We start from the raw sequence: 26,908 nt of genomic DNA, 5'->3' as shown, positions 1-26,908 counted from the left end.
AATGAGCCAGTCAGCAAGCCCGCCGTTTGCTGCCCTCTCCACCACCCCACAGACAAAGCTTCCAGTCAGCTACTGAGCGGCTATCACATTCAGTTATTGAATATACTGGGCTATTGAATAGCCCAATGGAGAGGCAAGGATCACGAAGATACAAACAAAAGCAAACTACAACAGAAACACAGACAACAAGCCTCAGGTAATAGAGACAACGCAGAGAACAGAGAAAAAAATGTAATATCCTCAGAAAAACGAAGAGAAGTTATTGCATCTATGTAGTAAAAAGAGGAGGCTGTAAAAAGAGAGAGAGAGCTAGAATCTTGTAAATTAAAAAAAAGATGACTGAAATGACAAAAGTTCTATGGAAGGGTTGGATGATAAAGGCAGAGATGTCTCCAGAAAATAGAATAGAAGACAAAGAAATGGACAACAGGAGGGAAAATATGAGCAAATTAGAGAATTAATCCAACAGGCCCAATGTGAGAAGAATATGAGTTCTGTAACAGGAGAAGAGAGAACTAACCGGAAGTAATTATCACAGAAATAATATTAGAGAATTCCCCAGAACAGAAGGACCTGAACGTCCAGATCAAAAAGTCCATGGAGAAAAAAAAAAAAAAAAAAAATAGTGCATGGAGTACCTAACTACAAAAAGTGGAAAAAGAAAGTGACTAAGGAATATTATCATGAAATTTCAGAAAACCAAAGATATGGAGACAATTTTAAAAGCTTCCAGAGAGAAAAAATGCAAAGGATCAGCCTCTTTGGAATCTAGAAACAAATGAAACAGTGCCTTTGAAATTCCGAGGAAATGTTATTTTCAACTTAGAATTTCGTATCTAATCAAATTATCAATCAAGTATGATGGCAGAAAAAATACATTTTAAGATATGCAAGGGCCCGAAAACTTGACCTCCCCTTCGTTTATCCTTTCTCGGGAACCTACTAGAGGCAGTGCTGGAGACGAGGACACCTCCACCCTGCTCTGCCGGCGCCCCCTCGGCTCCGGGGTCCTTGCGCGTGCGCAGCCATGGGCAGCCACCCCGTCAGCCTGGGCCCGGCTGCGTCCGTCACCCAGGGCCCTTGGCATACCCCACACCTGAGAACACAGCAGGCATGGCGACCAGTCCCTGCTACCAGCCCTGGCCGGGCCCGGGGCCCTCCCTGAGCGGCTCTGGTGATGGGCGCCCCTGGACTTCCCAGACCACCCCCTTATCCGCCCCCACTGAGGGTCCCTGGCCCTCAGGCCACCTAGCCCTGGGCTCCTCAGTTCTGAGGGTCCTAGTGGGAAGTGGAGCCTGGGGAGATCTGAGGGGGTGCCAACTTCAGGGAGCCCCAAAGGAGGCACCCCCAAATCTCAGGCACAGCGCCCCTAGGCCTCAGCCTCACCCCCCAGAGCAGCCTGGGACATTCCTTGCTTGGACAGCAGTGCTCCTGAGAGTGGCCCTGGAGGCCTGGTGACCGGCCAGCCCCTGCTGAGGAACTGGCTACCGGTCAGTACTGAGTGGAGCATCAGTACCGAGTGGCCTGGCGCACCCTGGATCCCAGCCCGGGATTCAATAACTCGAACCTCAGTCTCTGGCCGTCTCTGCTGGACCACAGAACTAAGTGGTTTTGGCTCCCACATCTGAAACCGGACCGCTGGCTCCCGTAGCAGGAGCACCAGAACTGAATGGCCGAGACCTCTGACCTTGATCTCTCATCCCTAGTCAGGCCTGGGCTCCCCAGGCAGCCTCCCAGCCAAGCCCTAAGAGCCAAACCCATGGGCCGGTCTGGCTGCGAGCCCATGGCCGGACCGACTTGACCCCTGGGTGTGCACTGGCAGCCCCTGACCTGGACCTGAGGCTGAGATGGGGGAAGGGTGGTTTCTGTGTCTTTTTTTTCTTGCTTGGGAGACACCAGAATTAACAACACTATTTTTTATTTTGGTTGGGGGGAAAAAAAAGAATTTTATCTTCAGAAGTCAATAGATAATACCTAACACGATAGATCAAGAAATGGCAGTATTTATTACTGAGAGCGTGGAGGTAGGTCAGAAGGGAAAGAGGCCGAGAGTGGAACATAGCTGCCTTTAGAGACCAGAATCCAGGGAGCTGAGTGGGTCTCAGGAAACTGCTACTTTTCACAAACCTTTTTAGTAGCATTTGACATTTTAAACCAAATACATTTCTTTGATAAAAATAAAAAAATATGTGCTAGAAAATACGATGTGGGTCATAGGAACCGTGTCTGCAGCCTAGAGGCAGCCCATGGTTGCCAGTTTTCCCCACTAAACAACCAGGCTCCTGGTGAGAGGAAGCAGGCGAGTGGCACAGGAACCTTCTGAGAAGGCGATCAGGACCCCTCCTTGCTCCTTTTGACAGGTAAGGAAGCATGAGGACTAAATTCAGAGATGGTAGAGTCAGACCATAGGGCTTCCAATTGGGACCCAGGGAAAATTACTTAACCTGTCTGTGCCCACATTTTCTCATCAACCCTCAGAGGTTTGGTTTGAGAAATAATTGAGTTAATAGAGGCAAAGTACTTAGACTAGTACCTGTGTCACAATAAGCATTATCTCCATATTAGCTATTAACATTGACATTAGTTTAAGGCTCAATATTATTAAGCCATCTCTGTTAGACTAGAGCGGTCCCAACAGCAATCAGCTGGCAAGAAATACCAGGAGTTTCTAACAGGAGCCTCACCTGAAGGAGAGAGGATGTTCAGGCTGCCCAGGGTACAATCCCCGGGCTTTCCTGGGCACCCTACCTGGTTGGAAAGCTCTCCTGCCCCAGCCTCAAGCACTGTGGGCACACCTTGGGGAAAAAGGGTCGTGTGCTAGAACACTTAAACTGCCTCTCATTGAAACCTGAAAACTTAGTGACCAACAAACAACACGCCTTGGTTTTCAACAGTGACTACAAAGGGCGGCAAAAGCAGAAAGGGCAGGAAAGGTCAAGGCTTCCTGGTCCCATTTCACAGTATTATTTTCCTGACTCTGTTGTAAGCAGGACTGAAACCCTGACCTAAGTAAGCAGCTAGATTCATGAGCTTAATGAAGAGACAGGACGGTGGGAGAAGGAGCAAGGAGAAAGGCAGTCTGAGGGGAAGAGGAGGGCAGCGAGAGGGGAGGGGTGCTGAACTGTTTAATTTCAATATTAAAAGACATTTTTATTTGTAAACAAAGTTCATGAAGTAGGAAAAGCAACTAACTACACACGCCTCAATCACATATGTGAGTGTGTGTGTGTACGTATGTAGAGAGAAAGACGGAGAGAGGAGAAGAACGAGAAAGGATTTGCAACAACATAAATGGACCTTGAGGGTATTATGCTAAGCGAAATAAGTCAGATGGAGAAAGCCAACACCGTATGATTTCACTCATATGTAGAAGATAAAAGAACAACAACAACAAACCCATAGATACAGAGAATAGATTGGTGGTTACCAGAGGGAAGGGGGAAGGGGGTGGGTGAGAGGGGTAGAAGGGCACATGTGTACGGGCATTATTAAGGGAATGCCTGTGTGAGGGGGTGTAGAGAGGGTGCTGGGGACGGTGAGGAGCCCTGGGCTCTGAGGCAAGTCTGACCCTGAGTCGGAGAGAGGGCAACTAGACTGTTGGCGGTGAACACGATGTAGTCTGTATAGAAGTCGAAATATAATGATGTACACCTGAAATTTATATAGTGTTATAAACCAATGTTACCTCAATAAAAAATAAATTAGAAAAAAGAAAGGGAAAGAGGAAGGAAGGAGGATGAGAAGGGGGAGGAGCAGGGAGTAGAGGAAAGAGAGAGGAAGAGAGGGAAAAGGAAGAGTTGAGGACGAGGATGAGGGGAAGGAGGGCAGAAATGGTACTTAAAGGTTGAGACTCTCCCTCAAATGAAAACACCCCCCCTTCCCCACACCCAACATCCTTGTGCCTACACATCTCTAGTAAGGAGAAATCACTACCTTACAAAGCTACTCATTCCCCTGGTAGAAAGCTCTCGTTGGTGGGAAGTCACTCGAGTGCGCCCTGCAGATCTCCAGCTGCAGGGAGAGAACTGCAAGGGTCCCTGCCCCACAGACTGCCCCAGCCAGTGACTGAGCTCAGACCAGATGCTAAGGCAGATGCAGAACTCGGATGGCAGCAAGCAGAGGACTCCCAAGGCTTTGAGGAAGCCTGCCCAGACTGCTGGGCAGGCAAGAGGTTTCCACCCACTCTCCCCTTCCTCTCTCCCACTCAGGGAGACTTGCCTCAGGGCCTGGAGCTCCTGCTTACCTAGCACCCTCTCTACACCCCCTCACACAGGCATTCGCTTAAGAAAATCCTCGGTTTAATCTCATCCTGGTGACTGCTTCTTAGAGAATTTGAACTAACACAAAATCTTTTGTATATTTTATCTAAACTGAGATAAAATCTCATTTTCACCTTTTAGTCCCAGTTCTATCCACAGGAATCACTGCACAAGTTTAATCTACTGTGGCCCAATTCTTCAAGTCAAATATCCGTAAAGGTAATGATGAGCTGTCTGTCCTGTGTGTGTGTGTGTGTGTGTGTGTGTGTATGTATGTGTGTGTGTGTGTAAGGGTGGGGCTGCAGTGAAGGTGATGGTAGGAGAGGTGAAATTTGATAAAGAAATAGTAAGAAGACATAACCACTGATACAAAAGAGATCTGAAACTGACGATTTCCTGGAAAATATAAATGCTAAAACTTGGCCTCAAGTAGAAAGCTTGACCAGATAAAGGAAGAATAAAAGAAATTGAAAGGTTAGTCAAGGACCTTCACCAGGCCCAGGCAACCTTCAAGGAATAGATCATTCCAACATTGTTTGAATTACTGCAGAACGCAATAAGACATGGAAAGTTTCCCAACTATTCTAATCAGCTAGCATAACATGGATATCAAAATGCAACAAAGATAGCATGCACCTACACACACAGACACACACAGATACCCAGAAAACAAGGGACCAGGGTCAGTTACAACAACAATAATAATGATAGCTAACATTTACTGAGTGTTTACCATGTACCATGGGCTGTTCTAAAGGTTGTATACCTCACTCCAATGCTGGGAGGCAAGATCTCTTACTATGATCCCCGTTTTATAGAGGAAAAGCTGAGGCACAGAGAGATTATGTAATTTACCCAAGGTCACACCACCAGAGAGCAGTGGGACTGGGATGAATATAGATATAAAATCCTAAAAAAAAATTGATGAACTGAATCTACTGATATATTTTTAAAAAATATGTCATGACCACATAGAGCTTATCTGAGGAATGCAAGATTGTTCTGGAAAAAAATTAGGAAATTTTTCTAAGGATATCACTACATTAAGAAAATAACAAAGAAAAAAAGCCAGTATGAAAATCATTCTTGATGGCCAAGAAACCTACAGTACCTTACCACTTAAAAGTGAGACATTAAAACCACTTCCTTTACAGAACGTCCTCTGCCATCCTAATTTTCAACCTTGTACTTGACATCCTGAGCAATGTAATAAAAGAAAAAGATTTAACCAATCTAAATACTGGAAAGAAGGAGAAAAAGTAATCATTATCTGTAGACAATATAATTACTTAATAGACAATTTGAGATTCAGTAAAAGAGAGGAAGGGGAAGGGTGGATGGATGGACAGAGAGATATTAGAAGAGAGGAGTCCAGTTGGGTGGTTAGATATACGATCATATAAAACCAAGAGTTTTTCAAAGATCAGATCATATTTAATGCTGAAACTGGAAGGACATTAAACAGGGAGGTCCACTCTCACACCTGTTAGTATCAGCTAACATTGTTCTATAGTGATAGGTTGATACAATTAGAGATGAGAATGAAATAAAAGGTATAAAAACTGGAAGAGATGAATAAATATCATTTGCACACAATATGACAGCATGCCTGGAACGCCCAAAAGAATCGACTGAACAACCATTACAAACATATGGCAGGAAAGTAAGGTGGCTGGATACAAAATAACATTTGAAAAATCAATACCTTTCCTATATAAAAACAACCAGCTAAAACATATAAAGGAAGAAAAGACCCCACTTAAAATGGTACCAGAAATATAACATTGTTTTGAGCAAACAAATTTTTTGAATAAACATAACAATGAAAGTGCAAAGTCTATAGGAGGAAAATGTTTTCAAGATACTAAGGAGCATCAAAGAAGATTTAAACAAATGGAGCAAGAGACACTCTATTCTGAAATAGAAAGATACACTATTAATAAGACATCAGCTCTATACCGAAGTTACCCATAAAATTTAATGTATTCCCTCCCTTCCTCCCCACCCCCAAATCAGGATTTCTTGAGAACTATAGAAGCTGATTCTAAGGTTTATATAAAAAAAAAATACAAAAATAACCAGGAAGATTTTTAAAGAGAAGAGTAATGAGATGGCACAGCACTTTCAGATATTAAAACGTTTTATAAAGATAAATAAATAAATAGACAGGTAGATAGTTGCTTCTGAAGCATCAAAGGTAGATCAATGGAACAGAATAAAGAGTGAAGAAATAATCCCAAATACACATAGATATTTAATATATGATAAGGGCTGGATTTTAAATAAGTGAGGGAAATATGTATTATTCAATAAATAGTATTGGCACCAAAACATATGGTGGCCATGTAGAAAAGCAATTAAGTAAGAATCCTACCTCATTTCTTCATCAAATAAATTCTAGGTGGATCAAAGCTGTCAATGGGAATGTGAAATCATAAACATCATAGAATGATAAAATTTGGGAGAAGTTTGTATTGGAGGAGGGGTTGTTTGTAATTTTAGAAGAGAGAAAGCCTTCCTAAGCAATGCATAAAACCTAGAAACTATTTAAGAAAACAGATGAATTTGGCTACCTAAAAATTAAAAATCTCTGCAAAGAGAGCAAAAACACAACATAATCAAAGACAAATAACAAACTGGTAGACAACAGGCTAATCTCTCAGTACATACATAGCTCTTAAAATTCATCAAGAAAAGACCAAGAACACCATATGATCCAGCAATCTCACTTCTGGGTATATATCCAAAAGAACTATAATCAGGATCTTGAAGAGAGAGCTACACTCTCATGTTCATTGCAGCATTATTCAATAGTCAAGATATGGAAACAACCCAAGTGTCCATCAACAGATATATGGATAAAGAACATGTGATATATATACATAGATATTATATATCTATATATACCTATAATTGAATATTAGTCAGCCTTATAAAAGAAGAAAATCCTGCCATTTTTGACAACAGGGATGAAACTGGAGGACATCATGCTAAGTGAAATAAGCCAGTTACATAAGGAAAAGTACTGTATGACTCCTCTTATATGAGGAATAGTCACGCTCATAGAAGCAGAGAATACAATAGTGGTTGCCAGCAGCTGGGAGGAGAGGGAAGTGGGAAGTTGTTATACGATGGGTTTAAAGTTTCAATTATGCTAGATGAATAAGTTCTAGAGATCTGCTGTGCAACATAGTGCCTATAGTTAACAATACAGTGTTATGGACTTCAAAATTTATTAAGAAGGTAAACTCATGTTATGTGTTCTTAACACACACACACACACAAACGGACACAAGGAAACTCTGGGAGGCATTGGATATGTCTATTACCTTCACTGTAGTGACGGTATCATGGTGGTTTGCATATGTTCAAATTCATCGAATTGTATACACTAAATATGTGCAACTCTTTGTATATCAACTATACCTCAATAAAGCTATTAAAAAAAAAGACCAACAACAAAATAGAAAAATAAGCAAAGAACATAACAGACAGTTCACAGGAAAAGAAATACAAATGGCTTTTATATATTTGAAAAGAATTAAAGAAATGTAAATTAAGAGAATAATAAGATATTATTTTTCATGTTAGCAAAAATTTTAAAGACTGATGAGATCCATTGCCTTGAAGGTAGGCAGAAATGGGCATATTCAACATTAATTGGAGTATACACTAAAGTAGCATTTTTGAAGAACAATCTGTCTAAGGTTTCAGTATGCATACCCTCTACCCCAGAAGTTCCACTTCTATGAATTTATCCTTTAGTCACTCATATATGCATACTGTGGAATATTACGAACATAAAAAAAGAGGTGATTCTGTATTATTAACATGGAACAATCAAAATCATAAAACAATATGTACAAAATCATTTCTGTAAAAAAAACAAAACAAGTGAAATATTTTAAAACTCTCAAATATATGCACATTCATATGTGAAATAATACCTAGAAACACATCCAGAAGGCTATTCAACAAACTGTCAAAATTTTGTTGAAAGTAGTAGGGGAAAGAATTACAAAGGGGCATTTATTTTTCCTGTCCAAATTTTCAGTTATTGTATAATGAAATATATATTTTGTATATTTGTGAATTTTAATCCAGTAAATGCCACTTGTAGAAATTCATTCTAGGAAATGATCTAAAAATTTTGACAGTTTTTATGTCTGAGGATTTTTATAATAGTGAAAACTATGATAGCAACCTACATGTAACCTAAATGTAATTGAATAATAGTAAATCCACAGCACATAATGCTCTGCAGCCATTAAAATGTTCAGGAAAAATTTATAAAATCATAGACAAATACTTATATTATAGATTAGGTTGAAAAAAAGAGAGAAATGTGCAATATGGCCAGTTACCTAAAGATTGTCCTTCACTGGCATAGTTCTTTATAGGTTTCATGGGTGAAGGCAATTTTGTACCTTGCAAATGATAGACTTCCTAAGCAAGCAATCCTTGAATTTACTTCTTCAAGAAGATTTGAAAACAGAGGGGAAAGTGTAGCATGTATAACATGAAATCCTAGATAATAGAAGAGGGTATTTAAAATAATGAGTTCAACCTTCTACTGGAATTAAATATTTTTTTCCCTTAATCAGTAGCCAAACTAATTAAGCTGAATTTTCCTTTTCATGTCCTCTCTGTTAGATCTCTAGGGAGAAAAAAATTGTATATCTAAAACCATTAGAGGGAGATTGAAGAAAACAGCATCGATAATTCACAGCCTAGATAATGAGTTCCTTATTAATGCAGCTAGCTCTAATGCCACCAACTCTTTTAAAATAAATTCCTAATTGTTGTAGATGTTTTAATGTTATATCTCAGTTTAGAAAAGTACCAAATTACTTCCATAAATTGCTAGTTTCCACAGATGTTACCTTTAACGCTACATGCAACATGCATGTGACAGAGAATACAAACAGATGTTTTAACCTGTAGCTCTAGAAGAATTTTTTAATATAAAGTTTAATTACAGAGCCCTGGAGATTTATCTTTGAAAAGTGACTCCATTTTAAATAGCCCTATGATTTAGATAAACAACCAAAGTGTTTCTTAACCGCTAATAATAGGCCAAAAAAAAAAAAAAGTGAATGGATAAAAGCCTGACCAAACCTGAGAGATGAAAAATAGTGGCAGGTCTTTTCAAATCAAAATAAAGCAGAAAATTTGAAGACTTGCACTATTTTGTCTTATGTTGGACCTGTCTCCACTTTTCCCACAACTAATTACCTCAAGAATGGAAGGTAAATGTGCATTTTTTTTAAGTTATGTTTTTTTCTAATTATATTGTTTAAAGTTCTCAGACCTTAAACTAGTAGTCTGTTTCATCTTTGTGGTCTCAGCCGCTGGCATGGTGCCCAGCTCTGTGCCTGGCCTATAGGTACTCAATAAACCATAAAGTGGAGTAGATATGTGTGGGAACCACTCATTTGTTGTTGTTTGGACGGATTCATCCTGAATTCAGTCATCATCAGTCTGTTTGGAGATAAGGACTTCCATCCCTTGACTAAGTTCCCTGAACTTGTGGTCTTTGATTAGGGAGCTTGAGTGCAGACCTGGGTCATTGTTTTCATTGGCAAAGGATGGGGGCTGTGAATTAGGAACAGTTCTCAGACCCAGTGACTTGTACTGAGAGAAGAGATCATGGCTGGACTTTCTGCTAATAAACTCTTTTTACTGGCGCTGAACTCTATACAAAACCCCAAAAAGACCTTTTAAGATATCAAAATACTATATCTATTAAAAACAAAACATATAGCTCTCTTAGAAAATATAATATGAGCAAATGAAAAGAAATGCAATTCAAAACAAGTTACCATTTTTACCGCATCAACCTGCCAAAGACTAAAGAGGATAATATGCATTGTTGGGAAAGGAACGTGGACTCTTTCTCCCTCAGATACACTGTTGGTGGGAGTGTTAATGAGAAGAAAATATGTGGATGGCAATTTGGAAATGTGAACCAAATACCTTTAAAAAGAGCATACCTTTTAATGAGGAATTTCTATTCCTTGGAAAGTAGTTCAACGAAATAACTAAGAAGTGTGTGAGGATTTAGCTATAAAGATAATCATTTAATATTCACTTTAATCGTAAAAAGTTGTGAAAAAATTTAAACTTACAACAACAGGGAACTGGTTAAATTAGTTTTATTTATTTATTTATTTTACCCCCAAAGCCCCAGTAGATAGTTGTATGTCATAGTTGCATATCCTTCTAGTTGCTCTATGTGGGATGTGGCCTCAGCGTGGCCGGAGAAGCGGTACGTTGGTGCGCGCCCGGGATCCGCGCCCGGGATCCGAACCCCGGCCGCCAGCAGCGGAGCGCGCGCACTTAACCGCTAAGCCACGGGGCTGGCCCATGGTTAAATTAATTTGGATATTTCCATTCAGTGTAAAACTATGGGACCATTAAACACATTTATCGCCATGGAAAGCTATCTGTGATGGATATTAATTAAAAAAATAAGTTACTAAACAGTATGTAAATTACTGTCTCATCTCTGTGTACATACTATATTTGTATGTACATGCATATAAAAGAGTAAAAATATAGATGTCAAAATATTAGTAGTGTTAACATCATGGGTGGTAGTTTTGAGAGTAATTGTATTTTCTAATGTTATTACAACTAAGTATGAATTAATTACTTTTTAAAGGGGCTCTTAAGTAACCTTAAAAATAAGGCTAAAATAAAGAAAAAAATTTTAATGAGTTAAATCCGTAAAGGTTGATCTCAAACTTTCCACATTTGAAGGCAATGAAAGTACTCACACCCATATAAGAGCAATATATTTGACATCCAAAAATTTAAAGCTCTGAACGTTTTTTAAATCATGAAATTAAATGATAAACAAAAAGTTGGGGAAATGATAACCGGAATTTTGACAGAAGGGTTGATAATTGTAGGTGTGTAAAGAGTTCTCATAAATCAATAATAAAAATATCAGCATCCCAATTTTTTAAAAACAGAGTGAAAAGTAAGAACAGAGCACTGCTAACCCACATGGTACATCTGTACAGACGTTGGAAGGGGCCCTTTTTCCTTGGGCAGAAGCCAGAGGGAAGCACAGCTGGATCTCAGCCCCCAAGTCCCCCTGTCCAGGATACAACAACACAGCCACATGTAGTACCCACGGCAAGAGCAAGAGCTTCACTAAAAAAGAAATGTAAATGACCAATAAACAGCTGAGAAAATGTTTAACCTCACTAACTATCAAAGTGCATTAAAATAAAAATATGCTTTTTTTGGCCTTTCAAATTGACAAAAACATTATAATTCTCATTTGCAGGTGAGACAATGTGAGAAAGACACTCTCAAACACTGTTGGGAGAAAATATAAATTTTTACAATCTCTCTAGAATTCACTTTCAAATTATGTATCAAGAACCTAAAACTATTTATGTCTTTTGTTCTTATACTTCTAGAAATCTATTCTAAAGTAATAACTAGAGACACAAAGATTTATGTACTGTATTAGCATGATTTATAATAATGAAAAAATAAAACAATCTAAACAGAAAAAATAGGAGATGGTAGATTTCATCTTTAAATGCCACGTGGAAGAATATTTAAGGGATTGTAAATGCTAATAATACAGCATTCAGTGGAAAGCGCAGAGTGGCTTTTATAACAGCATTCATATGCATGCACATATTAGAAACTGCAAGAAAATACATAAAGTGTTAGAGTCCTGGAATTATCAGTGATTTTTCATCTATATACCTTTCTCTAGTTTCCAGTTTTTCCTCATGAGCATATATTGTCTTCATTATCAGAAAAAAAAAAGCCTTCTCAAGAAACGGTGCTTAAAAAAAACACATGCAAATATAAAACTGTATCATAAAACAGTTACAGTAAAAGTCAGCCTGGTAGAGAGCATTGAAAGCAGCATTCATTCAGAAATGCTTCAAAACAGTGATTTATAAAATAATCCATCAAATACTCAGCACAATAAAAATCTCAGAATCATAAGCACATTTTCAAATTTCTCCATATTCCAGGAATATTTGGTACAAGAAAATCTGGCTAGTCCTGGAAGCTCTGAATAGCACATTCAATTTGGTTCAGCTGGCCAAGCGTGGGTATGCTGCAGTAGAAAAACTTGCAGCTTGTGATTAAACGTGTCCGGGTAGCGACCACATAGGTATTTCATTGTTGAGGAAGGATCAGGAAGACAAAAAAAAAGCATATAGTCTTTTAAACGAGAAAAGAGAAGAGAAAGGCTACAGGTGCTACGCCAGTTCATTTCAACTTCAGGATACCGGAAGTGATCAATGAATTGTGTCCCCAGATTTGTGGGCAAATTCAAAAAGCAAATTTGTGGTTTCATGTGGCTGAATAGAATACAAACCGCAGCTTTTAGGTTGTTTACTAAAATTGAAGATAAACACAGGATAAAAAGAGGAACCAGTTGTAGCCCTTAGCTCATCTCCCTCCCACAAGCCCTGCAAGGATGACTTTATTTAGACTTTGAATATCTAAGTAATGATTTTTGAAAATGTAAGGTAAAGTATTTGAGATCTGATGAATTTCTGCACGATGAGAAGAAAAGTATGGAGAGGGGAGAGGTAGGAGAGAAGGGGGCAACTGCAAATTTCACTTTTGAATCCTCGACCAAAAAGTATACCTGTTTCACAAACTCTGTGGGGATTCCCACAGCCAAACATTGCTTTGGTTTTGCTCACATTTACCAAGTTCATTTCCACTTTTTTAAACCTCCCTTTTTTTTTCCTGACACAATTTTGGCAACTTCAATGATTTGGGGAGGCCATTTTCTCCCTCAAGTTCACATCGTGTACTTTTTGTTCCCTGATGTGGATGCTCCTCGGATATGTCGATAAGCAAATAATTTCACATTTGCAACAAAGCCTCCATTAAAGACGCCTGCAGGAAATCCAGTGATGCAATCTCATACAGCTTAACTAACAGACTCCAGCTCGCGTCTGGCATGATCTATGTACCAGCTTGTAGAAGCAGGTAGATGAGTCACACGCTCGGCCCTCCGGGGGAAAGCAAGTCTACGTTATGGAAAAAGTAAATTGTTAAAAAAATAATAAAAACTCAACCTTGCCTACAACTACTTTTTGTTTTTAAAGGGAGTCATATTCTGGGCTCTCCCTACGCCTCCAAAAGATTGAATACAACTGGACCCACCAAGGAGTCTCGCCCAAGAACACTCAGGCGGGGCCTGAGATGGTATGGAAGGTGGCCTCGCCTACAGAGAATTTTCTTTCAGGGAAACTTCGCAGGCGCATGCAGCCTACTGAGTGGAAGAAAGGAAGTTTCTCTTCTTCTTAGTCATTCCCCAGCTTCGAGTTATACAAAGATTGGAAACTCCTACACTTATTCGTGCTATTTTGAAAAATAGCTGGACTTGATAATTGGGCAAATCCAAAAAGACAGAGTTGTGGAGCCACAAACCCAACAAATCCACAGGGGAGGGAGGCATAGTGCGAAGGCCCACGTGGCCCGCCAGCACAGAAGCACACGGTGGCGTGCCTGGAACAAGAAGAGGGCAGCAGGGACTTCAGCAGAGGATCAGACAAATTCTACCCGGAACAAGCAAGCAGTCAGGCTTTCCCCTTTTATTTAGGGTGGTATGTGTGTGTTATTTTTAAATGTCTCCATGGCAGAATGACTATTTATAACCTTTAAATTTTCTCCTTAATTACAAACAGAACAAGCTCACTTCAGCAAACTAGAAGAACACGGAGAGCACAAATAAGAAACAAAAGTACCCATAATTTCTCCATGCAGAGAGCAAACCACTGTTAATCTACTATGGTTTTCTTATTATTATTATTTATTATTTATTTTCTATGCCTATAAACAGTCTACTGAATCATGTCATTAAATATTTTTCCATAATATGATTCATAATCCTTGTACAGTATCCCATAATCTCATTGAACTGTCATTTACTAAATCAATCCTCTGTAGCCAGGCACGTAGGGTTTTTCTGATTTGTCACTTTCAAAAATAACGCTACAATTAATATCCTTGATTATTTCCTTAAGATAAATCCTTAAAACTGGAATTCCGGTGTCAACAGGTGGGCCCATTTCAACAGGTTTTGCCAAATCGCCTTCCATAAAGTTTGTAATAATTTATAATCCTTCTAGAAATGTATTTTCCCCAAACCCAGTTTTGTTAACCTTGGCCAATTTTACAGGGAAACGTGGAACTTCCTTGTTCTATAATCTGTATTTCTTGGATTATTAATAAAGCTAAACATTATTTCATATGTTTATTAGCCACTTGTCTAGCTTTTGTAAATTGTCTACTCATGTTCTTGGACCATATTTCTATTGAAGCACTAGTCCTTTTAAAAAATGTTTCAAAACTATGTAAGATACACATATTTTTAAAAGTAGACACCAAGACTCCAAAGTAGGTAAAAAATCATGGTCTGCACTGGAAGCATGAATATACTTAAAGGGTTTTGTAATCTATCAAAAGTTCTCCAACATGAGAACCTTCCAGGGGGTACAGTCCATTTTGTCCTGCTACCAGTACTGGCTTCACAGAAAATAGACTTCAGAGACTTTTAAATCTTCTAACACAGTAGGATACCAGAAAAGATTTTATTCCTAACCCAAATGAACATCACTGTGTGCCCTGAAGTGAAATAATATATTGCTTTATAATTGAAGTGAAACCACAGATGCTATTCTTATCCTTAAATTATTTAATATGTTTTATGAACACTAAACTACTGGCTTGGCAATATTGTCTGACAGTGGGTGTCCCTGAAATACGTTTTATTAAGAGGAGGAGGAGTAGGGAAGGGGGGCAGAGCCGGAGAAGCAAAAGGAAGAAGGAAGGAGGAGCAGGGAGAACAGAGAAGGAGGAAGTGGGGAGGCTGAAGGGGAAGAAGGGAAGGATGGAGGAGAGGAAGAAGAGAGAGAGGGAGAGGAGGAGAGAGAGGGAGAGGAGCGGGGAAGAAAAGGATGAGTGGGGGGAGGAAGATAAGGGGGAGGAGGAGGGGAGGGGAAGAGAACAGGAGGGAAGGAGGAGGGAGAAAGTGGAAAGAGAAGGCAAAGAGAAGCAGAAGTTGCCCCACTTGCCTGAGGTTTTCAGCTTACTAAATTTTATTCAGTGTTCCATCTGTTCCGATACTCTTCTTACTCCACAAATTTGCCCAGAGTAAACTACTTTCCGGGCTCTCTCTGGGAAGAGAGTTCTCAGAGTACCTGCCAGCCCTTTTTCGTGGATTTTCTTGTCCCGTTTATCTACCAACTCAGTGAGTCTGTGTGGGGGTCCTCTAAGTGAACCACTGATTTTACCACCCAGCTGCCCTTCTGAATTGCATGTGGCCCTCTGAATTCTTCCTGCCTGTCAGAAGTCTGTTTCTTCGTCGTCTTAGTCAGACCACCTTTTATTTTGGTAAAGGAGTGAGAGGGCACGGGAGGGGAGCAGGTCCCACTGTGCCCTGTACTCTCCCATCTTGCTAACATCCATCACTCTTTCTGTGAGCTGCCACCAGCCCAGACCCCTCTGGAGGGAGAGAACGGGACTCACAGAGTGTTGGAGCAGGTGATTATCCTGAGATCATTCAGTTCAGCATCATTTTACAGATGAAAAATAATGAAAGAAAATGCTCTGATCTTATGTTAATTATCTTATTGGCAATACAGGAAAGAAGCAAAGCTACCTTTGTTCCTTGCCTCTTTGAAAAGTTAGATCCAAGAACAGACAGCAGTTATTTTATGGGGCTCACTGAACTGAGAACTAAAAACAATGATTTGGGGTGTGTGGGAAGAAAAGTCCATTCTAACTCACAGTAATGCTATCAGAATCTGAAACAGGTATTTCAGATACTCACGTTCATATTTTAAATAATCAAAAGGCAAGGCATCCCCTGTTCCTGATCTCCCTACCAAAAGAAGCAGCATATTTTTTTCAAGTTAATCGAAACTTCAGATTTTCAACTCATACTTACAACCCTAACATGCAACACAGAAGAAAGAATGTAAGGCACTTTTCTCCTCAAACCAAACTTTTAGTCCCAAATCCTACGCTTGGTTACTCACATGCCCTGTAAGATCTCTAAGGCTCGTCCGGGCTCTAGGACCCCAGGCTTCAAGTTAAAAGCAGTATCGATTCCCCAGGAAGATAAATAGCCATGTCACCCCACATGGCTAGACCCCAGCTCTGCAAGCCCTGCACAGCGATTCTCTTTCTACCGAGAAAATGCTGGCACCTCAACAGTGACTAAAACAGAGTTTCTTCCTGCTCTTGCTCTCTTTTTCTTTCTCCATTCCTCTCCCCTTCATTTCAACCTCTCCCCTTTTTCTAAAACCCCGATCTAAATCAGGGGCCTTAAAAAACAGGAGACTCCAGCCCTGGGGGTTTAGTTATATTTGTACATTCAGTGCTGGGATGAAAAGCGGGCACCAAAATAAAGAGAAGCAACGAGAGAATCTTGCTCTTCTTTTCTGCTCTGGAGGGTGTCTGCATTCACAGTTGTAAAGGAAGCATTTCCTTGGGAGTGAATGTGAAGCCAGATCACTTTAAAAGTGCTTCCCACAAAGGTCATTGCCATGTTCATTACAAAGTAAAATAAGGCTCTTCATCCACCACAGGCAGCGATTGCTTTCCACTGAATGCCCATTCAAATGCACGAACAATCTCACAACCCCGACTTACTGTCTACAGGTACCTAGAAATCCCCTGAAATGTACCAACTTTTCCAGTACTTTATATAGAACTTTAAACGTGTGTATTTGGTTGATATTGTATATGGCAAATCAAAATGTGCCTTTTTTATAAATAATATAGCTTTAATCTTGCTACTCACCAAAACACATCAAGCTAAAACACTTAACTCTCTTCCCAATATAAATGGCAGTGGGAGTTGGGGGTAAATCCCCAGAGAGATACTTTCTTGCTTCTATCCCACTTAACCCATTAGAGTCCAGGCCTTTTTACCATTCATCACTTAAAAACTTACAGCATAAAATATAATTTCCTGGTAACGGATGGATGGATGGTTGGATAAATGGATAGATAGATAGATAGATAGGTCTGAACTGAGTAGCCGGGACTTCTCTAAAGGATGGAAATGCGCAGCACAGGTGGAAGGTAGGGTGAATCTGAGTTTTGGGGCCTGCATTTGAAGACCTGTGAAGCCGTCTGAGGGACTCCCAGGTGCATGTTGTTGTTACTAAGCAACCCTCTAGTCCTCCTGGGCCAAAGCAAAAATTCCTATTCAGCCTGTTGCTGCTCGCTAAGGAATTTTTCCTGGACAAGTCTGCCAAACCAATCGCTACCGTATTTCAGCTTAGACCTAGTTTTTGTAATTGAGCAGGAATTCTTGAATACCTTTTGAAGAAGAGAGTGTCTGCACCCCAATGTGAATGCCAGGGATCATGAGTGAGGGCCCTAAGTAATTTAGGATAAGGCTTTCCTTATACTAAGAAAAACTTAAAAGTAAATATTTTCCAAGCTTAAACTTAGTTGACTTAAATTAGATAGGGTGACATCACCTGCTGCCATCATCTTAACTCTTGGCTCAGGTAACAAGGATGGGCTGCTGCTGCTGTAAATGCTAAAAGAACACAGCAAAGTTGACTAACTAAAACAACACATAAATCAGATTTCCATTTATCTCTATGCATAGAAACTGCGTGTGTCAATTCCCACCAAGTAATATGGGAGGAAATAAAAATCAGGAAAGCGGCATCCAGATACAGACCAAGGAAGGAAGGAAGGGAGGAAGGGAAGGAGGAAAAATGTTGGTTCAGACTAGGGAGGAAGTAAGAGAGAGGGAAAATACTAATTAACCAAATTCTTCATTTTATAACCAGAAATGTATGCCTAGTTATACCAAAGTCACAAAGAGGAACTGCAGTATTTGCTTATCTAAGACTTTTTAAAAACTAGATTTAATAACCTACCATAAAAATATTAATCTTGTTTAAATTATCTATAGATTTCAAACAAATACTTCTCGGGGTTTTGGGTGTTGTTGTTTAAATGTTTCTAGGTATGTCTGACTTACCTGGCTACTTGTCTCAACTCTCCCTTTGACTTTGCAGAGTCTAGTGGATATTGCCAGCTACAGCTCTTCAGCAACTGCTCCAGCACTTACTTTTTTTGTGTGTGTGAGGAAGACCAGCCCTGAGCTAACATCCGATGCCAATCCTTCCCTTTTTGCTGAGCGAGACTGGCCCTGGGTTAACATCTATGCCCATCTTCCTCTACTTTATATGGGACACCGCCACAGCATGGCTTGACAAGCGGTGCATAGGTGCGCGCCCAGGATCCAAACCTGCGAACCCCGGGCCGCAGAAACAGAGCGCAAGCACTTAACTGCCGCACCACCAGGCCGGGCCCCCCCTTCCAGCACTTACTTTTAACCCTCCTTAAATCAGATGGTACTGGGCCCATTTGGATGGCCTGGTCTCTGCAGCCAGTTTAAAACACGACCTAATGACAGGCCAACAGAAGGTCTAGTACCATCTTATCAGGGTAATACTTAAAGCTACCATCAGACCTAGAAATGAAACTGCAACCATCATCCCATTAAGTCATTTCAGCAGGGACCAACATCAGATCGGAACTCATAACTGTGCTCCCAAAAACGAACACTACTTTGAGATTCTAATGTGAAACTGGAGCAGGACAAGGTTAGCCTTCTAACTCCATCCCAGCTCCCGAGTGGGTGGAATCCAGCCTACAATCTGAGCTTGACCCTTAGCTACCGGCCTAGCAGAGGCCCACATGGATAATATCACTCAAAATCAGGTTTCTAGCAGATCTGGAAATATATGACCTCTCAAACTGACCCCATTCTTCGAGAAGGGGCAGTTCAGCAAAACAATGAAAGCAAACTACATTAGGAGAAGACCTAAGAATTCTTAAACCCAAGTTAAAATGATATCAGAAAGGAGAATAACAAACGTAAAATAAAGCCCACATTTCATTTCACTTACACACTGCGTATACACCTGAGAAGCTGCATATAAATTGAATTTATTATGTAAAGTAATGTTAGGTACTCACAGCATTATTTCGCTAAGCCAATCATAAAACGTACCTTGGACATTGTTTAAACACAGATGCCCTGGCCCCTCACTGGAGAATCTAATTCCACGGTTCTGGGGTGGGGCCCAGGGATCTGTAGTTCTACTAAGTGCCTCTGGTGATATTTTTGTAATCAGATGAGTTTGGGCAGCAGTGATTTAAAGGATTCCTACGGAGATTCTTACTATTAATTAAGCACATATGTAATTATCTTCAACTTTTTAAAAATCATTCCAGATTTTCATGTTGTTGCCCAGCATTTTCTTATTTTTCAAGTAGGTTAACTCTACCTGTATATTTGTTTACTTCACTGAAAATGTGAAACTAACCAAAGCACACTGTTTGCAGCAGCTCACTTCTAAACACAATGGACAAGCCTATGTTTTCGGATGGATGCAAGTTTGCAGAAATTGGAGGACAGGAGGAAGGCAGGAAAGACAAGCCTTATTTTGCTGGAGGCTCCTGTTAAAGGGTTGAGATAGCGGCTGAAGAGTGGAAGGTTAAATTAAGAGTTTGGGGGAATCAAGAGTGTCAGCGCAAACACCATCTGTACTTGGTCCCTCTCCTTCAGCTCTAATTCCCAGGGGGTCTTCTAGGACGTGTGCATTTATTAATCCCCAAACGAAGGGCATGCAGAATTTAATCCACAGTATGGACGAGAACACTGGATCCTAACCATTAAACTGGTGATACGAAGGAAAAAGACAAGACTGGAGGTATTAGCTGATTCTTTATTTACTCACTTGTTGACTGCCACGGCCATTTATAAGCATAATTTTGTCTGGTTTTGAGTGTATACAAATGTCTGGACTATTAGGTAGAGAAAAGATTATGTTAATTTACTTAAAGGGACCATTATCTCTCTACCTCTCTGGTTCACCCACTGGGCTCCCTTATGATCCTGGAATATGCTAACACTCCCACCTCAGGGCCTTTGCACTTACTTGTCCATCTGCATGTAACATTCTTATCCCATGAATCTTCAGTGCTTGATCTCTCACTTTCTTCAGGTCTCTGCTCAAAGGTTATCTCATCAGAGAGCCCATCCCTGACCACCTCATATAAAACAGCTCCCCATTATTCTCAATCCCTATAACCTGCTTTGCTTTCCTTCATAGCACTTACCATTATCTAATTTGTTATGTATTTACCTCTTGATCCATTTACTCTCTGTTTCCTGGCACTATAATGTAAACACCATGATGGCACAGGCTTTGTTCTATCCGCTAGTGAATCTCAATGCCAGGATCAATGCCCAGTATATCGTGGTATTCAAGACATATTTGCTGAATAAATAAGTGGGTATATTTACTGGTTTGAGGAAGATATGATTAATTCTTAATATTTGTGATCTTAAAAGATATTTTATATAGCCAAATGGAAACACACATATGCATTTATAAAACTAAAGAGTAGAAAGTTTAACTAAAATGTTTCATCCCATTACTTGAAAGCTTATCCACCTAAAGTACCTATAACTTTGGGCATTTTCTGTTTCCTTTCTAGAGTGATGGCTGGTCTCCTTAAGATAAAACACACAAAATGACTAAAAGTAATTTCCTAGGCAAAAATGGGGTGAGTAGGAAGAAGTGAGATTGATATACCATGACCTGATAAATATAGTATTGTATTTTCTCTGTAACTTTTAGGCACTTATCAGGTATTACCTTAATTAAAATTATCTCTGTTCATGACTCACCTTCCATTAGAGTGTAAGCCCCTTGAGGACATGGCCCATCTTATACATCTTTCTATTCTCCTATAATACCTATCTGAATGTGCTGTCAGAAAACACATTTATGTAATGAAAAACACCTGTGAGCATCAAATAAAATTATATATATTAAAAATCATATAGACAAAATATATTCAGACTGAATATAATATGTATTTTATATATAATTATATTTTATATACATATATTTATATAAATGAATATGTAACATATATTTATATATCATATTCTCTCTGAATATATTTTATATATTTTGGCAGTAAAATAAGAATTTCTAAATCTATCATTGCCTTGCTAGAATACACATGCTTGTTGACAAAGATCACAAATCTTCATAAAATTTAAGAAAGGAGGAGCAGAGAATTTTTAAATATGTACAAAGACAAACTGTCCTAAAAAACTTTGTTTTAATTAGTGATAGCATCAACACTGCAGAACACAATCTGAAAAGTCCACAACCATAGAAAGATGATGCTACTTCAGTCCAGACTTGCTAATTGGAATTATCCTCGTATGCAGTCCAAAAGATTACCTACACTTTGATGTGTTTATGGAGAAATATCTGTGCGTATTCTTTTAGGTTACTTCCAGAAAATACAGCCAGGCCTCCTAGGTAGATTTACCATGCACCTGATAAAGCTCCAGCTTCAGCGACCTCCTCTGCTCTGGCAAGAAGCCCCAGCAACATGTTCTTTTTCTTAGAGCCCACACCCCCATCCCTCCTAATATACACAATTGCATAAGCTTCAGGCCCATAAAAGCTAGGCCGACACCTGCCAGTTCTCCATTAGAATATTAACATTAAGAAAACTAGACTAAAATTTCCAAAAATGATCCCCAAATCATTTATTAATTTAAGCATTTCTCAACAGCCCAAGCGGAGAGAGGAAAGTGGAATCTAACGCTCTTTTGACGGGTATTGTTAGTATTAGTTTTCCCAGGATACAAAATTAAGTCTTGGAAACCATGACTAGATAAATGCTACTTTCTTTAAGTGTAAGTATACGTAGTCCCAGATAGTTATGACCCATAAAAAATAGGTAATGCATCGCAGTGAAACCAGATTGCTAGTGCTCAGAACTTATTTTCAATACTAAATAAATAGTCGTTATTGGTGCTAACTATAACCGGTTAAAATAAAAACCGACACGTTTGCATTCTGAATTCATCTGAATCACGTTGTATCACAAAACTAAGAAATGCAAACAAATATTAATTGTGTGATTTAATTAAGAATTACAATATCTTATCCGATATTCACTAGATTTGCAACCATTTTTGACACGAAGATCAAAACAAACCAAAAAAACCTGCTGTCACCTCGGCTTTTGGCTTACTGAAGTTTTCGAAGTCGGGTAGTGATTTCTTAAAGGCTCCAGAGGGAACCTGAGGTGGGAGTCAGGGTACACTCACACAACCATACACCCTTCTACCCCTACCCCACTCCTACCCTCTTCCGGTGTTTGTAACACTAGTTCCTCCCCTCCGCTGTGTAGCACGCAGTTAATTGTTCGTTGGTGGGTAACGTGGTGCTAATATCTGGTGGATTTCTGCATATGAGTACGACGACGTATGTTGTTAGATACGCCTATCCTACCAGCGGCTTTACTTGAGGATGGTCCTTCCCGCCCACCCGTGGACAGGTCCGCAGCACATTCCCGCTGCCCCCTCAGGGTCCCTCAGCTTGGGACCGGTCCCGGCCACTTCTCCAGGAGAGGTGCCCGGCCCTTGCCCCGGCGGAGACACCCGCAGGAAGGTCTCCTTGGGGTGGCCACAAAAGCAGGGTAAAGTTAGCAAAGAAAGCAAAAAGGTGGCCCCTACGCACTTCCAATGGGACGCTGCCAGTTCCCAGCCCGGTGCGCGCCCGAAAGGAGGGGGAAGGGAGTGTCGCCACCGAATCCCAAGAAAGGCCGCGGGACCCACCTCCGGCTCCCTCTCGCTCCCGCCCTCGGCCCCACCTCCCTCAGCTAGCACAAAGCCGTCCCGAAGGAGGGGCCAGGCCTGCTGGGAGGCCGCCTGGACGCGACTGGACCCGGGCCTGGCTCCCTGCGACGCGGGCCGCGCAGGCCGCCGAACCCGGCGAGTCCAGTGCCCGTCCCGGGCGGGAAGGACGCGCTTCCCCGCTCGCCCTTCGAGGCGCGGCAAGCCGGCCCCGCCGCCCCGGGCCCCCGCCTTTCCGTCCGAGAGTCCCCCAAGAAGGCCCGGCGCGACCCACGCAGTCCCGCGAGCCACGCCCGAGCTGGCGGCCTCCAGCGTGGGGCGCCCGGGCCGCGGAAGGCCGCGGGCTCGCAGGGGCGCGCAGAAGCCGTCCGGACGTGGGCGAATCGATAAGTTGCAGGCGCCCCTTGCGCACTTCGGAGGCGCAAACTCGGGCCCTCAAATCAATTCCCCTCATTTCCGAAAGGCCCTGTCCTCCCGCACCTGCGTAAGGTGGCCAAACAATGCAGCGGCGGACGGGAGCCGGGAGTCGGGGGCAGGGGGCGGGGGCCGGCGCCGGGCGACACCCCGGCTCCTGGCCGCGCCGGCGCCTCGCCTCCCGTCGGGGGCGCACACGCGGGCGCGCACACACGCACACTCTCCTGCCCAAGTGCGGGAAGATGGCCGTTTCTGCTGCAATATAAAGGCTCTTTGTTACGCTCACACAAAAGCCGCCAAGACCCGCTTTTCCAGCAGGCCCTTTGGACAAATCGAAGGAACTCAGCTGAATTTCCAAATGGCCCGAGAACCCTGAAGCGGTGGAGCAACTAAAAGACCGGGGAATAACAGCCTCCCGTTTCATCTACCAAAACCTCTGTCAATATCCAAGTATTCGTTCTGAGAAATGGGAGCTGAGATCTTTCGTAAGGGAGGAAGGAAGGAGGAAAACCTACTTTTACTATCAAGGCCCAAAGTGGATATTAAACATTCACATACTTGTAGGGTTTCTTCCCTTAATCAGGATAGAAACATAATCTGGAAAAGTCTGGATACACCAAAAAGAAAAAGAAAAAAGAAGGAAAAAAATATCAACAATAGCAACTTAAAAAAAAAACAAAAACAAAAACATAACAAACCAGTTGCCATCAGCCCAAAGTGGTAGTAGCAGCAGCCGGCGCGTGTGATCCACTTACTTGTCCGACTCTTGTGACATGTTTGATCCAATGAACTCGCTCCCCTTTTCCTGGAGCCTCAGCCTCTGGTGAAACTGGACTTTCAAGTCTGTGCAGGTGAAGGTGTGTGAGAGCGCCCGAGATGGCAGAACAAGAGCTACAGGTAATTCTGCTTTTCCGTCCCCCCTCACCACTCTCGCTCGCTCGCCCGCTCGCGCCCTCACCTAGCCGGAAAGGTGGGATAAGGGGGGGCCCCTCACATGGGGCCCGAGCTCGGAGGCGGCCGGGCGGCGCGGAGTCCTCCTGGATGGTGGCAATGGGCAGCCACAGAGCAGAAAGTGGCGGACTTGGGCGGCCACAGGTAACTTTCTCGCAAGGAGCTGAATTCTTTCACTAAAGGGTACAAGCCCGAGGGACGAGCTGCGCGGTGATTGGCTGCGGAGCTCCCTCAGGTGAGCTGCCATTGGCAGAGGCGCGCTCAGGTAAGGCCCTTCTCCAAGTGCAGGTAACTCATTCCGAAGTTTACCTGAGTGGAGCGGCGGCACGCTTGCAGCTCTGTGGCAACCCGTGGGAGCTGAGGGTCAGTGCTTCGAGTAGACTTCACGCTATGTTTTCTTTCTTCCCGGAGGCCGGCCTGGGGTGGGAGGTGGGGGTGGGGTGCCTGGAGGGAAAGAAGGAACCAGGAAAAAAAGCAACACCTGCAACCACTAGGGATTGTGGGTCGAACGGAAGGACTAAGGAGAGCTGAACGCAGGTATCCCAAGCCAACCGGAATCAAATGCGCAGCACAACCACAAGGCTTTTAATATCCACTTTAAGGGAACTGTATGACAGTGTCAGGAGAGTACAGAACTGAAGTTTACTTTGTGCTCAGAGTGGGGGCAAAACACAAAGATTGACGGGTTTGTTGCGTAATTGCATTTTTAACATTCTTATCCACAATAAACACTTTTCGTGTCCCGATGTGTAAAAGATACTAGGTAGATTACAGATTTTCAAATAGGTTAGCATCCTTTCATGAGCTTGGCAGATGGAGAGTGGTGTGGTTTTGATGAGGTGAGGAGATATGGTTGAACAGACACTAAGATGGCCCAGGCGCACCTCTTCCGTCTCTACAGCCTGGGATTCCAGAGCTGCAAACAACCGCTGAATCCGTTCCATAAACCTGTTGTCATTTGACGTTTCCAGGCAGGCATCAACATTTACATTGTAATTCAATAGAAGCAGCGACTACAAAGGTGCTTTATCCTTCCAGCTTAATATGGTTGCTACGGAAACAATTCAGGATGAAACTGACGTTTTTGTGGTTCTGTTTCTTCTGATTGGAAACAACACGAATTAGCAAAGGTATAATTCATAACCGCTGCTCCCAGAGAGTATTTGTGGAAGTTCTGACAGGAATCTAGCCGGTACATATGGATTGTGGAAATGAAGGAGGGCATGAAAAGCTTACCATATTTTGTTTCGAGTTAATGCTACATTGCCAGAGTTGAAACAACTTCTATTTGAATCTTCACGGATCAGATATTTCCTGAAAATTTCATTATGAAACAAGGTTTGGTTGTTCCATGTTTTCACTCTAATTTTATTCTTACTTTTTAAAGACAGTATAAACACACACACTTTTTAAGAATAATATAATATTTTAAGATGATACAGTACGCACCTCTCCTCTACCTTCTTAACCTCCTTTCTAGAGGCAACCACATTCCGCTTTTAGCTGTCTCTTCTGTCATTTATCTCCCATATTCTAAATAATTTATACTGCTATCTCTTGACTTATCAATTTAGATGTTGTGCTTTGACCCCCTGTTGCTTTAGATATGGATTTAGCTTTTTCACATCCCACCCAGTTTTCCCTTCTGCCATTCTTCCAATATAGCTCTTTCACAGTTTGGAGGTAGTAAGTAGTCGATGACTGTGCAAGTACTAGTCACAACAGAGCCAACTAGTATACTATGGCTGTGGTCTTTCTTATAAAACCTTTTATCTATTTACTTTGGTGTGTACCCATCCTGATACTTTTTCTACAACATATCTATCACATGACTATCAAATTTATTTTCCAAATGATCTAACAATCAATTCCATTTTTCCCCCCTGGAAACATCCCTCCAAAAGTCCACTGTCCTCCTGTTCCGATGGAGATGAGAATTCTAAGTTGAAATTTTTCATTCAAAAGTTTATAAAAATTGCTCTTTTATCTTCTAGCATCCAGTATTGCTGCTGAGAATTCCAGTGCCCTCCTGATTCCCATTCCTTTGTGACCTGGAATTTTTCTTTCTGGAAACTTGTAGAATAATCTCTTTATCTCTAATATTCTGAAATTTCATAATTATCTGCTGGGCAGATAATTATGCCCTTTCGATTTGAAGGCTTATGTCCGGTTCAGGAAATTTTCTTGAAATATTTCTTTAATGATTTTCTCTCTTCTTGGGGAGAGAAATTTTCTCTCTCTTTCTCTCATCCTAGCATTTCTCTCATCCTAGCAGAGAAGTAAAGAACATAAAAACTCTGGAACCAGATTGCCTGAGTTCCAATCTTGTCTCTACTACATGACTTTGGGCAAGTCACTTATTCTTGCTGTGCTTCAGTTTCCTCGTCTGTAAAATGGGGATGGTAATAGTAGTTACCTCACTGATATACCTGAGCCACTTAGAACACTATCACACACATGGTAAGTCTCCAATTATTGCCCACTCTTACTTCTTTTTGAAACTCTTCTCAATTGGATGGTGGATCTTGGATCTTCTGGATTAATCTTAGAATGTTCTTTTCTGTTGGACATC

At 41.3% G+C, this 26,908-nt stretch overlaps 1 protein-coding gene across 5 annotated transcripts in view; it reads right to left on the bottom strand.

Annotated features, from left to right (window-relative positions):
• Positions 1-24,490, bottom strand: part of GRHL2 (grainyhead like transcription factor 2) — a 157,810-nt gene extending 133,320 nt beyond the window's left edge. Inside the window, exons 1-2 of one of the 5 annotated variants that reach the window (XM_058564731.1) lie at positions 24,344-24,490; positions 24,141-24,228 (exon numbers count right to left, since the gene is read on the bottom strand). In XM_058564731.1, the coding sequence (XP_058420714.1) occupies positions 24,141-24,160 (20 nt within the window). In that variant the 5' untranslated portion in view covers positions 24,161-24,228; positions 24,344-24,490. The other 4 variants (XM_058564733.1, XM_058564732.1, XM_058564734.1 and 1 more) reach the window with 4 other exon arrangements.
• Positions 24,491-26,908: the final 2,418 nt, after the last annotated feature.

This window comes from Diceros bicornis, chromosome 21, assembly GCF_020826845.1.
Source record: "Diceros bicornis minor isolate mBicDic1 chromosome 21, mDicBic1.mat.cur, whole genome shotgun sequence".
Classification (NCBI taxonomy): Eukaryota; Metazoa; Chordata; class Mammalia; order Perissodactyla; family Rhinocerotidae; genus Diceros; species Diceros bicornis.
The sequence above is the reverse complement of the archived record's forward strand: the minus strand, read 5'-3'. Positions and strand labels throughout refer to the sequence as shown.